Raw genomic sequence first — 12984 nt, 5'->3', positions numbered from 1 at the left:
TTTTTTTTTGGATCTAGCTCTCAGATCAGGGATTGAACCTGGAGCCATAGCAGTGTAAGTTCCGAGTCCTAACCCTGGTCTCCTAGGTAATTCCCCCAACTATCCGATGTTCAGCTTATTGCAACACCCTCCTTCCTGTCACGTGCTCTCCACTTCATCCGTCAAGGAGCCGATGCTAATGGCGGTCCCCTCCTTCAAAGCCAAACAGCCCTGGTTACCACGGTAAGTAACAAACAGCCACTCCAGACTCTCAACAACAGAATCCTAGGAGGACGTAAGGAGGGCTCCTGTGGCCTGAGGGTCAACATGCCTGACCTTGGCTGGCCCCACAGCCATGGCAAGGACATGGACAGCATCCAAAGAAGGAAGGGGGCTGCCGGGCAAACTCTGGGAGAAGCGTAGGGGGCCTGGTGCAAGTGCTGACACCTTCCGCACGTGCTGGGCCCTCAGGTGGTGAGCCAGAAGTGCTGCCTAGGCTTCTTATTGCAGTAGGAGAGCCACAGCTGGGCCAGGCTCTTGTTGGGGAAGAATGTGAGTCCAAACACATCCAGCAAGCCTGGCAGAGTGAGGACAGCAGAGGGGCCACTGCAGGGGACCACCAAGAAAGTTTCTCTAAAGGCCAGTGTGGCAGGGATCCTGCCAAATTGAATGACTGGGCATCCATGTGAACTAGAATTCCACAGCCTGGATTACCGGGGGCGAGGTTGGGAACATCACACTGGGCAGTGTACAGAGCAGTAACAACGCCACATACACATCTCCAGGGTGGTCCCCATCCCCTCTTCTGCCCCCGTCCCCAATTCTGTATACTCTCATCCCCTCAAAACAGGCAGAATCGGAGGCTAAGGTTAAGAAAAATTTCCCAGAGAGTTACAGAATGGATTTTTTAAAAACAGATAAGAAACTAAGATGATTAAACTTCATATTAGTAGGAGTTCTAGAAAGAGAAAATGGTAGGGAGGAAATTTTTAGAACTATTTTTTTAATCCCCATAATGGAAGAGCATGAGTTGACAGGTTGAAGGGACTCATACCACATACCCACACAGTGGATGAGAAATATCCAACAAGGCACAGCGCTGACAATTTTAACAGTACTTATAGATAAAGCGATCCTAAAACTTTCTGCAAAACAAGTAGCCACACACTAGGGACTATGAATTGTTACAGAACACTAGAAGAATACAGAAGAAAACTTCAAACTTTAGAGGGAAAATTATCTCCAACATAGAATTATCTATCCATTCAAATATCAACCAAACGTGAAGGTAGAAAGAAAATATCATTAGATGTTCAAGGTCTCAAAAATTTACCTTCCGTGTGCCTCTACCAGGAAACTGCCAGAGAATATGCTCCACAACAAGCAGAAAGAAGTGAACTAAGAATGAGGAAGCCGGGACTTCCCTGGTGGTCCAGTGGTTAAGACTCCGCGGTTCCAATGCAGGAGGCACGGGTTCGATCCCTGGTCGGGAAATAACCGTGTCCGACCAAAAGATCTAAAAAAAAAAAAAAAGAATGAGGAGAGGAAGCCATGGGATCCAGATCCAGAAAAAGAGGACCTGTTATAGGAGAGGGGCCTGGGGATCCCAGATGAAGGCGTAGAGATGCTCTTGGGGGACAGTTACATGGCAGCAGCACTAGGCAGCTCCCAGTCCAAACAGGAGCATGAGGTCTGAGAGTCTCCAGGATGCCTGTAGGGGAAAGGGAGCTGGAGCGACGTGCCGCGATTGCCAGCATGATCAGTGGATGTTTGCTGGCTCCTGTGGTCAGGTCGGGAATGAATTAATAATAGGTGTATAGAAACAGAAAAGAGAATCCAGAAATAGGCCTATACCATATGGTCAACTGATTTTTTTTCTTTCTTTTTTTTTTTTGGCCGCACCGTGCGGCTTGCAGATCTTTGTTCCTCGACCAGGGATCGAACCCATGCCCCCTGCAGTGGAAGCATGGAGTCCGAACCACTGGACCACCAGAGAATTCCCAGTCAACTGATTTTTGACAAATGTGCCAAAGCAATTCAATAGGGGGGAAGAACAAGCTTTTCAACAGCTTGCCATATGCACTAAAAAAAAAAAAATTAAACTACAATCTTACGCTACATAGAAAAATTAACTCAAAATGGATCATGGACCTAATGTAAGGAGGGGGACTTCCCTGGTGGTCCAGTGGGTAAGACTGCACTCCCAATGCAGGGGTCCCGGGTTCGATCCCTGGTTGGGGAACTAGATCCCCCATGCATGCCGCAACTAAGAGTCTGCATGCCGCAACTAAGAGTCCACATGCCGCAACTAAGAAGTCCGCATGCCGTAAGTAAGGCGGCTGCATGCCACAACTATGAGCTCGCATGCCGCAACTAAAAGATCCTGCACGTCGCAACAAAGATCCTGTGTGACGCAACTAAGACCCAGCGCAGCCAAAAATAAATAAATAAATATTAAAAAATGAATAAATAAAAATAAACGCAAGAAGGTAAACTATAAAATTCTAGAAGAAAACAAAGGAGTGATAAAGTGTTTGGGAAAGAGTTCTTAAATATGACATGAGCTATAAAAGAAACTAAGCAAGTGAAAAATAAGTTAACTATTAACTACAGGAAAAAAACAAAACATTTTACAACATAGGAAATTCAGTTCTATTGCATTATGAGGCTCTGCTGTGAACAACATTTACATGATCATAACAATGAAGGGAATTCCCTGGTGGTCCAGTGGTTAGGACATGGCGCTCTCACTGCTGGGACCCAGGTTTGATCCCTGGTCAGAGAACTAAGATCCTGTAAGCTGCATGGCACAGCCAAAATAATAATAATAATAAAGACATTGCAAATTAACTTAATCAGAAATTGTGATAAAATAATATCAAGACTGTAGGGAAAGAAAGTAAAGGCTAAATCCTCATCAAAGTAGGAAGTGAACAGATATCTAAAATTTTAAACTCAGTGAGTAACAACAGAAGCATATGATTTAAAGATATGGACATACATGTTCCAAAAACCACAGAACAATCTGAAAGCAGCTGCCTCTCAAAGTAGGGAGCTGCTCTGGAACATGTGGGAGGAGGACGCTGTTATAAGCCTCACAGTACTCTTTTTCTTTTCAACCACCTGCCTGTATTACTTAGACACAAACAAAGTTGGGTTTTTTTTTTGGCTGTGCCAGGCGGGGCTTGTGGGATCTTAGTTCCCTGACTAAGGATTGAACCCGTGCCCTTGGCAATGAAAGGGCAGAGTCCTAACCACTGGACTGTCAGGGAATTCCTCAAATAAATTAAATTTAAAGCCACCAGAGAGCCACTGAAACTAGCTGTGTGGGCCTCAGGCCAAGTCCAGCCCTGGTCTGGTGAGCGGATCGTGGGAGGTGATCACAGTCGGCACAGCCCATGTGCTCTGCATTCTGGGGAAGTTCAGGTTTTGTCCAGGAGCGGAGGCCTGGGCCACTCCACTGCTTGACACAGATCTCAAGAGATGCACTCTCCTGTTTCCCATGCTTGGCACCCCTCTCTGTCCCCACCACCCCCAGCACTGCACTTCTCACGCTCCTGTCCCCATCTGTCTCTTTGACTGTCTCTTCCAGGGAACTGAGAGCTCCCAGAAAGCATGAAAGATGCACTGTTCATCGCTCTCTCCCACCCTCCCACCTCCAGTGCCTGGCCCAGGGCTGGCACACTACAAAAGCTCAACGCTGTTAGGCATGGATGTTGGCAGCCCAGGTTCATGGACAAAGAAGGTCTTATGAAAGTAAACGTGCTAAGTCATGAGTGGCCCCAGCAGGTGGTTCCCTTTGACCAGTTTGCCACTCTTCATCAGGATCTACAATATGTTCTTGTACCAACTGTGGTGCTGCCACTCAGTGGCCCTGTGGTCACCCCAGGAGCCTCTGTCCTCCCCCTGCCGGTCTTCAACACTGCACCTGCCCCTGTGGGAACAGATGCCAGTGATGCCAGTGAGGGGCACGCAGGCTACCCCAGTAAACCCCTTCCCACAAGTAATCCAGTTAACTTCTGGGGTAACCCTGAGCCCGTGTCAGGCATGGTACCAAGTGCTTTATATGCACTGGCTTTTTAACCTGCTCAGAGGCCATTTTACAGAGAGGTCACTGAAGGCTTGGGCCTCAGCGTAGGTGTGCCAGGCTCTGTCTCCTGCACTATGCCTTGGGCCAAACCCAGGTGTTAACTCACAACCTCAAGTCAGAAACCTGTCCCTCATGGGCAGGGACCCAGCATTTCTAGAAAAAGAGCCCTTGGGTCGAGTCAGTAGGGGATAGTCGATCTGTGTGGTCCCCAATACAAGAGCTCAATCACCCTGTTGTCCCTGGGGCCCCAGGTACAGGGCAGGGTATTCCTGGACCACCAAGACCCAGTAATGGGAATGGGAAGCAGTGAGAGGAAGGTTACAATGGGGAGGATATATACAGACCAAATAATGTAAGATTTTTTAAAATTGAAGTATGGTTGATTTACAGTGTTTCAGGTGTATAGCAAAGTGATTCAGTTATATATATAATATATATATATTCTTTTTCAGATTCTTTTCCATTATGGGTTATACAAGATCTTGAGGGAATTCCTGGTGGTCCACTGGTTAGGACTCGGCACATGCACTGCCAGGGCCCGGGTTCAATCCCTGGTTAGGGAACTAAGATCCCGCAAGCCGCACAGCTTGGCCAAAAACAAAAAGATATTGAATATATTTCCCTGTGCTATACAGTAGGACCTTGTTTATCTATTTTACATATAATAGCATGCAATGTTAACCCCAAGTTCCTAATTTATCCCTCCCCCTTCCCAGATAATGTAAGATTTAAATTCATTTCTGCCTGGACCCATACTGGACATGGGGAAGAAACACAGGGGAATGAGGCCCTGTATTCCTGGTCCTGACAGCTCAGGGAAAGGCCAACAACACACACTCCAAAGCAGAACCTTAGGCCCAGAGGTATTGAGCAGAAGAGTATCAATCAGCCTTCTAACCCAGCCAGTAGGCAGGAGATTGGGGAAGGCTTCCTGGAGGAGGTGACGACTGACCTCAGTCTTTCGAAATGAGCAGACTTTAACCAAAGGAGGAAAGAAGGGCAATCCAAGCACAGGGACCAGAATGAGAGAAGGCACAGAGGTAGGGTGTACAGAGCATGTGGTGAGAGGCTGGAACATTGAGAGGTGAGACTGGAGAGGAGGTCCGCGGAGCCAGAGGGGTGAGCTTATCTGTTGGGATCACTGATTTTATAGGGAAGGAAACAGGTTAGGGGTCACTGGACCCTAAACGATGGAGCTCAACCACCTCTTTGAGTTAATAGGAGAGAAAGCCCAGACAAGAGTGGCTCTCCTTAGGAATAAGCCCTTCCGTCTCCTGCAGGAAGGGAGCAGGGCTGGAATTCAAACCCTAGGCTTCTGCCCCCAGCTAGTGCTCCTTCCATGCCATTCCGCTGCCTTCTTCTCACTGGGAACCCAGCCCCTACTGGATCCTGTCCTCTGCAACCTCTGATGGGCAGCTGATACCAGCAAGCGTCTGCAGGGACTCTGGATACCCCTTGGTGTCTTTTGAGATAAACCCAACACAAATAAAGTTTAGTCAATAGCCTGAACTCTCAGTCTGGATCTCTGCAACGGAGAGCAGGCAGAGACAGGAAAAGTCCCCTTCTTGCCGAGCCTGGAAAAGCTGCAGCCCCTCTCCCATCCCCTTCACTCCGACCCTACAAGTCCTCCCTGAGCTACTGAGGGAGTCCTGGGGGAGGAAACAGAGCAGGGAGGGAGCTGGACATGGTCACTGGAGTATGTTGCGGGGCCTCCTCGGCAAAGCCAGTGGGGGAAACTTCTGCCTTTAAATATTTTGAAATAGCAACAAACATAACAAGCACAAAAAATCAGGTGGCACATGTTCTCTTCAGGCCTGGTGTCCCCACCTCCCAGATCCCAGGCACGGGAGCCCAGGCTCACACCAGCAGGAGGCTGGGACCAGAGCTTCTGTGGACCTTCCAAGTATGTTTATTCACATTCCTGTGGGCCCCTGGGGGACCAGCTGAGGTTCCCAGTGTCTGCTGAGGAAAAGAAAAAGCAGCCCCTGACATCCAGAACTGATCGGACGTTCACAGTTAGACCTCAGACACTCAGAGCCAGGTCATTTCCTCTTTCTGTCAGACATAAACAATCACAGAATACCAACCTCAGTCAAGGCTATTCTGAGACCATGATAAAATGAGACAAAATAAGGCTCCTTCATAATTTTGTCTAAGCACAGACAAAAATAAGGTCACTGTGCTGCCACCCATAAAATATCAAACATACCCCTCTTTTGGCTAAAATGAATGACTGCTATATTTTTAGCAGCTTTACGGAGATATAATCCACATAACATACAATTCATCCATTTAAAGTGTACTATTCAATGCCTTTAATTATACTCACAGAGCTGTGCAACCGCCACCATGGTAAATTTAGAACATTCCCATTGCCCCAGAAAGAAACCCTACACCCCTCAGTCCTCACCTCCAAATCCATCCATCCTCCTTGCCCTAGGCAACCACTACAGAGACTTTCTATCTATATAGATTTGCCTATTCTGGACATTTCATATAAATGGAAACATACAATATGTGGTCCTTTGTGACTGTCTTCTTTCAATTAGCATAATGTTTTCAAGTTTCATACATGTTGTAGCATGTATCAGTTATTCACCCCTGCAATGCCTAATTTTATATGTCAACTTGACTGGGGTGTGTATATATATTGGGCATAATCTCTCCTATTACTTCTGTGGCAGTATGCACCAAGAAGCTTAATCTTCATAACTTGGATCCCAGTAATTCTACTTCTAAGAATGAACTAATTCCGGACTTCCCTGGTGGCGCAGTGGTTAAGAATCCGCCTGCCAATGCAGGGGACACAGGTTCGATCCCTGGTCCGGGAAGATCCCACACACACTGTGGAGCAACCAAGCCTGTGCGCCAACTACTGAGCCTGCGCTCTAGAGCCCGCGAGCCACAACTACTGAGCCTGTGTGCTGCAACTACTGAAGTTCGCGCACCTAGAGTCCGTGCTCCACAACAAGAGAAGCCACTGCAATGAGAAGCCCGCGCACCACAACGAAGAGTAGCCCCCGCTCGCCGCAACTAGAGAAAGCCTGCGTGCAGCAACAAAGACCAAAGCAGCCACAAATAAATAAATTTTTTAAAAATAAAATAAACGAGGAAAAAAGCATTTCAAAAGGTGCAGGTAGTTCACTCCTTTCCTCTCCAGGACTGAGCCTGAGGCGGGAGGCATGATTCTGCTGGGCCCTCAGCCCTTCAGCAAGTCTCAGCTCCCATCTGCCTCTTCAAAGTGTAGGTATTTCTCCAAGCTTGAGGGCAGTTTGAGGGATTTTTTTTAAATAACTTTTTTATTTGTGCTGAGTGTAGAACTTAACCTTTATGAAGAAGCATGATACAGCTCTCATAAAAAAGTAAAATACATTTCAAACTTTCACCGTGCCACATGGCTTGTGGGATCTTAGTTCCCCGACCAGGGATTGAACCCATACCCTCGGCAATGAGAGCGCCGAGTCCTAACCACTGGACTGCCAGGGAACTCCCACATTTCAAACTTTTAAGCAAAGCTGCAGCATCAATGCAGCAACAGTGATTGCTCTAATGATACTTTCATTATTCCACCTTTTCAGTTTCAGGAGGAAATTATTAGCCACTGGTTCCTGGTTAACTTGAAAACACACCAGAGGCTCGACGCGGAAAGTGAGCATCTAACTGTCTGGCCTGGGAAGGGATGGGGGGCAACGGAGAGACTTTGACATCAGACAGACCTGAGTCAGAATACTGGCTCTGCCACTGCTAGCTGAGTGGCTTCTCAGCTGAACCTCTCTGAGCCTTGCATTCCTCATGTATAAAATGGGGTGATTCCACCCACACTGCAAGGTTGTAAGAGTGAAAAAGTGACACTGGTAGTATAAGGCCAGTGCAGTCACACTGAGTCAGTCCAGTTAAAGGACTCCAGCTGTTTGCAGTCAGGTGCTGGAAAATGTTAAAACAGAGTTTTGCTTCCAAGTTTCTATTTAGAGGGCTGGAAAATCTAAAATTATAGAGAATTTTTAAAAATTTTTATTGGAGGGCTTCCCTGGTGGCGCAGTGGTTGAGAGTCCGCCTGCCGATGCAGGGGACACGGGTTCGTGCCCCGGTCCGGGAGGATCCCACATGCCGCGGAGCGGCTGGGCCCGTGAGCCATGGCCGCTGAGCCTGCGCGTCCGGAGCCTGTGCTCCGCAACGGGAGAGGCCACAACAGTGAGAGGCCCGCGTACCGCAAAACAAAACCAAAAATTATTGGAGTATAGAGAATTTTTTTAAGGTCAAAGGACTGAAGGAGTGAAGGAGAATCCCTTCTTCCAGGACCTCTGTTCCGTGAGGTCCTTGCCACTGCCCCCAGTGCAGACCAGGCTCCTGGGGGCAATAATCTGCCTCTGGCCTCTGGGGCTGGCCCTGGACCACACCTCCATGAATATGAGGGGCCTTCAGAGGAACCTGATGCTTCTGGCCTGCTTCCAGCTTCCCTGGGGCAGCCTCAGTGATTACACTATCCATATGGTAGGACACAGCTGGGCTGGGGTCACATCCATCAGAGCACTGCCTCAGGCAGCTTGTGTGTGATTGTGACTCCACTGTAAAGGGCAGGCAGCAAAGCCCAGGAATCCCCAGGGGAAGCTGGGAAAACGGCTGTCCCTAAACCGGCTGGGCCTGCACTTCTTGGATCTAGGTTTGGATTATTTGTAACAGTACAGCTAGGAATTTTCCAGAGTCACCTTCCTTCCCCCTCTCCGCGCTCCCCCGCTTCCAGAGAATTGAGTGTATTTTGTTGACAGCTTGTTCTCTCAGATGGCATTGCATTTAGTAACATTTTTGGCTGTTGTGATTTTTGTTGTCGCTGTTATTCCAAATCTTATTACTCTAACTTGTCTCCCTTCCCAGCTGAGGAAATGGTGACCAGGTGAGTAAATGTTCCAAGACCACTGTTTTGTGTATTACGGGCAACCAAGAAAGAACGGGAATGTGCTTGAAGGCAGAACCCCGGAGGCCAGGGGGGTAGAGAGGGGTTCGCGAACTTAGATCCCCAGCCCTGCTTTCAGCACGGGAGGGCCGCTTGCAAATAACTTCTTTCGAAAACAACTACTTTAAAATCGAGACTGAAGGATTCGTTATAAGACGGGTGAGTTTTAACGAAGGAGCCAATAGAGTCTGCGAGCCTCGGAAGGGCCTCTGAGCGCGGCAAGGAGGCGCCAGATTGAGGGCGATTTAAAAGGACTAAATGGGACTTAGACCCCATGGCGGTGAGGAGGAATGGGACTCCCGGCCCCTGCCCGGCCTCCTGCACTCACTGAGCACCTGGCGACGGGACGGCGCTTTTGGGATCCGAGTACCTGTTGCACAGGACTGCTCTCCTACTGCTCCAGAAGCTTCAGGCTCGGCGTCAAGCCCCTCCCACCCCTCCGCCCCCGCCTTGCTCCCAGTTCCAAACCGGAGCCAATCAGTGCTCGGCGACGCCGGGCAGGGAAACCAATCGATTACTCCTGCTTTTTACTAGAAGTAGAGCGTCGTGCACTCGATCGGTGGCAGGTCCCTGGCCCGAGGCAGAGACCTTGCTAAGTTGGAGGACCTTGCTAGATGGTTGCCTCATGCGTGTCTGGGAGGTCGAGGTTCCTTCGCGTGGAAGGAAATTGTCCATGAACAGTTCAGATCCGAGAAGAACACTATCCCAGGCCCTCTCCCTACCTCGCGGTGTGGCTTGGGGCCGCTGATCTATTCTCTCTGGGTCTTATAAAATGTATGAGTGGGACAAAAACGGTCTCTACAGTCCCTCGTTTATCCTGGCCCAGCAAACCCGGGATCAGCGCCTGTGTGTTTCTGGATGATGTCAGTGGTCTCACCCTGGCCAGGGACATCTGAAGCTTTTTTTTGGGTGGGGGGGCGGGTGTCTATAACTTTATTGAACAAGCACAGTTAGTTCTCATCCACATTAACTGTAGATTTTTGAACGTGGGAACAGGTACATAGGTAACCAACGTATAGAGCTGGTTTGGTGAATCTTCATCTTCATTATGTTTTCTGGACAACCACACACAGAGATGGCATGGGGCCTTCCTTATTCCTTGGGCGCAGACAGCTTTGTTGAGCCTAGTGTCAGTGCGTACATCTGGAGTCCCCATCTCCTTCATGGCAAATGTCCGGATTTCTTTGAGTGCCTGAGGGGCACACTTCTTGAAACCCGCTCCATGGATGTGCTTGTGAATGTTGATAGTGTATTCTCTGGTCACCACCTAGTTGATGGCGGACCAGCCCTTCTTCTCCCACCCTTCTTTGCAGGAGCCATCCTGCCAGGCCAGGGTTGGAAAGCTGAAGCTTTTTGAGCAGTAACACACACTGCAGCCAGGTTTTCCCCAGTTCAGTTTTCTGGGGCTGGAAATTGCTTTTCCCCATCTGTTCATCTTTAAAAACCCTCTGACATTGGCCCTCCCTTACCTTGCTATGTGACCTGGGACAAATTACAGCCCCGTCTCTGGGCCTGTAGCCCTATCTGTAAAATAAATTCAGAACGCCCGAGACCCTAAGGTTCTCCCCCGTCATGTCATTTTCATAACACTGCCAATACATCCTACAACTGGATAAACCGAGATTGGGACCAGTGGCTGGATCGGGGGGCAGTCATTTCACCGAGACTCTCCCCGGGGCGATCCTGAGCCACTGGCCCTCAGGAGCCCGCCTTTCCTCAGTCCATGCTACCCACGCTGAGTAAAGCAAGACAAGCCTCCTTCACTGACAAATATTTGTGGAGCTCCTACTGTGTAGTACTACTGTAGGAGAAGCCAAGCCGGTTCCTGACCTGAGAAAACTCAGGGCCTTGGGGTTGAGAGAGACAGACCAAGGTAGAGAGGAGAGACCCGCAGAGTGACATTTGCCACAAGACCAGGGAGCCTGGGCAGAGGAGAGGACCCGGCACATGCTGCCCAGCTGGAGGTGTTGGAACTAGGACATTTCAGGAGAAAGGGGATCTTCAAGCCTGACTAGGAAGGGTGTTCCGGGTGGGTGGAATCAGAAATTCGAGGAGGCCAAAACAGCGAGGAGGTGGAACCCTGGGACTGCCTGTGGAGTGGATGTGGCCAGAGATGAATTAGTGGGGTGTGACAGGTGCCTTAAATGCAAGTTCAGGGGATGGGGCATTGTGCCTAGATGGAGTCACGTTTAGTGGGAGCCCTGGGTTTCATCCTGGCCCTGGGATGGGGAGGGGGGCACCTGTCAGTGTTCCCGCACCACCTGCACGCTAGCCCTCCCAGAGCCACAAGTTGCCGCCCATCCCAAGCGCCTCCCCTCCGCCTTTGTCCGCTCAGTCTGGGGGCTGCAGTCCGACAGGGACGCCCTACGACCGGCCCCCGGAGGCGCTGGGGACGGTTCGGCTTCAGGGAGGCGGCTCTGCTCCCGTGAGGTGTGTAATCTGAACACTATGAAGGGACATTTATACGGTTCCTCGAAGTCTGTAACTTTCCTCGCGGTCACCAGGTCAGCTCTGCCGAGTGCCTTGCCTCCCTCCCCTGGAACAGCCCTTCCACATCTCCATTTCCCTTCAAGAGATGCCCTTATCTTTCTTTCTAATCGGGGGCGGGTAGTGGAGGCTGCATACCTGGGCCTGCGAATGCCAGACATCTGTCGCAGAGAACACCAGAGTCAGCGTCTACACTGGAATTCCAAGCGAACCGGATGGAGGCTCAAGGAGGGTTGACCAGGACCCGCCTTCAGCCGTCGGCTCCGCGGTTCTGGAACACCAGCTTTCCCAGGCTAGCTCGGCTCTGGCTCCCTCCCCGTCTCCTCCCCCCTCAGCAGGGACCTCAAACTCGGGCCCTATCCTCTGAGCACTGGCCCCAAGCCCCACACAGCCTCTGGGGCTTGAGGCCCGGGTCCAGGAGCTCGGCTCCGTCCGGACCGTCCCTCCGCCTGGCTTCCCACCCTAAAGCTCGCGATGGGGGAGTTGGGCGCTCACAGCCCCTACTGGGCTTAGGCCTGCACCTCCAGGGTGCTGTCCATCCCATGGTGCTGAAGTTCCCCAAGGCCTCCGCCCCCTAGGAGAAGACGCGTCCCCCGTTCAGGATCCGACCCGAACTCCAGGGCATGTTCACACTGGTCCAATAACCCGCATGGGTCATCGTCTGCCTCAACAATTCAGACCATCACCGGTTTGAACTGGAGGCACGCAGGAGCTCCGAGCTTGCCTGAGAGAATGTCCATGACCTGACCAGACCCAGGGACCGCGGGAGAGGTGGGCAAAACTCGAATCTCATACTCCGTCCTGGGGCTGGTAGGAACTCACACATTATGGACATAGTCCCTGCCCACTCCAAACCTGTCTTGTGAATTGTTTGGTGAGACTGGGAAGGCTCCCTCAGTTTTCACGGACTCAGCCCCCTTACAAGCATCCAAGCTGTGCAGACTCTGCTACCTGCAAGGCAGGAGAGAAAAATCCCTAGAATTCCTCGCATGTACCTTTCACACAGTGAATATGCCCTCCTTCGACTCTGGGTGACCCCCAGCTCGTGTGGGCGTCCCCATTCCGTGCCTCCCAAAGACTGGGCAAGGAGGAAGGTGCCAGCTGTTCCCAATGTAGAGTACCGTATCTCCCGGTCCAGACTTTTTGCCCTTGAGGGTGTAGGTCGCAATGGTGGTAATTCTGGGAAGCCCAAAGAAGCTGGGGCTAGTTCAGAAATGAGGGCTCAGACGGTTCAATGAAGAGCCAGCACGCCGGGCTCGTGCACTCCAGCGAGCCCTGGGAGGGCCCTGCCGCACCTGCGTTTCCGCTGTGCCCCTGCACGGTCTTCCAGGACCGCACGCAGCTCGGGGCCTTCTTACACCTTCTGATCTTCAGCCCAGGGCACGGTGTGAAACCAGATAGTGGAGGCAGAAGTCTGCAGCGCAGGGCCTGCGGGTGCTGTCCAGCACGTTCCAGGGGAGCCGAGCCTGCGGAAAGC

The 12984-nt window shown here is 50.7% G+C and overlaps 1 protein-coding gene across 1 annotated transcript; it reads right to left on the bottom strand.

The window, feature by feature from the left end:
* Positions 1 to 9556: 9556 nt before the first annotated feature.
* LOC137211945 (large ribosomal subunit protein eL31-like) lies at positions 9557 to 11654 on the bottom strand. Its single transcript, XM_067714729.1, is given in 2 exon segments — positions 9557 to 10316; positions 10319 to 11654. Coding segments are annotated over 2 exon segments (393 nt in total). The 5' UTR covers positions 10341 to 11654; the 3' UTR covers positions 9557 to 9945.
* Positions 11655 to 12984: the final 1330 nt, after the last annotated feature.

The sequence above is a fragment of the Pseudorca crassidens genome, chromosome 19 (genome assembly GCF_039906515.1).
Source record: "Pseudorca crassidens isolate mPseCra1 chromosome 19, mPseCra1.hap1, whole genome shotgun sequence".
NCBI lineage: Eukaryota > Metazoa > Chordata > Mammalia > Artiodactyla > Delphinidae > Pseudorca > Pseudorca crassidens.
Note: the sequence above shows the minus strand (reverse complement) of the source record. Positions and strands in the feature narration are given on the sequence as shown.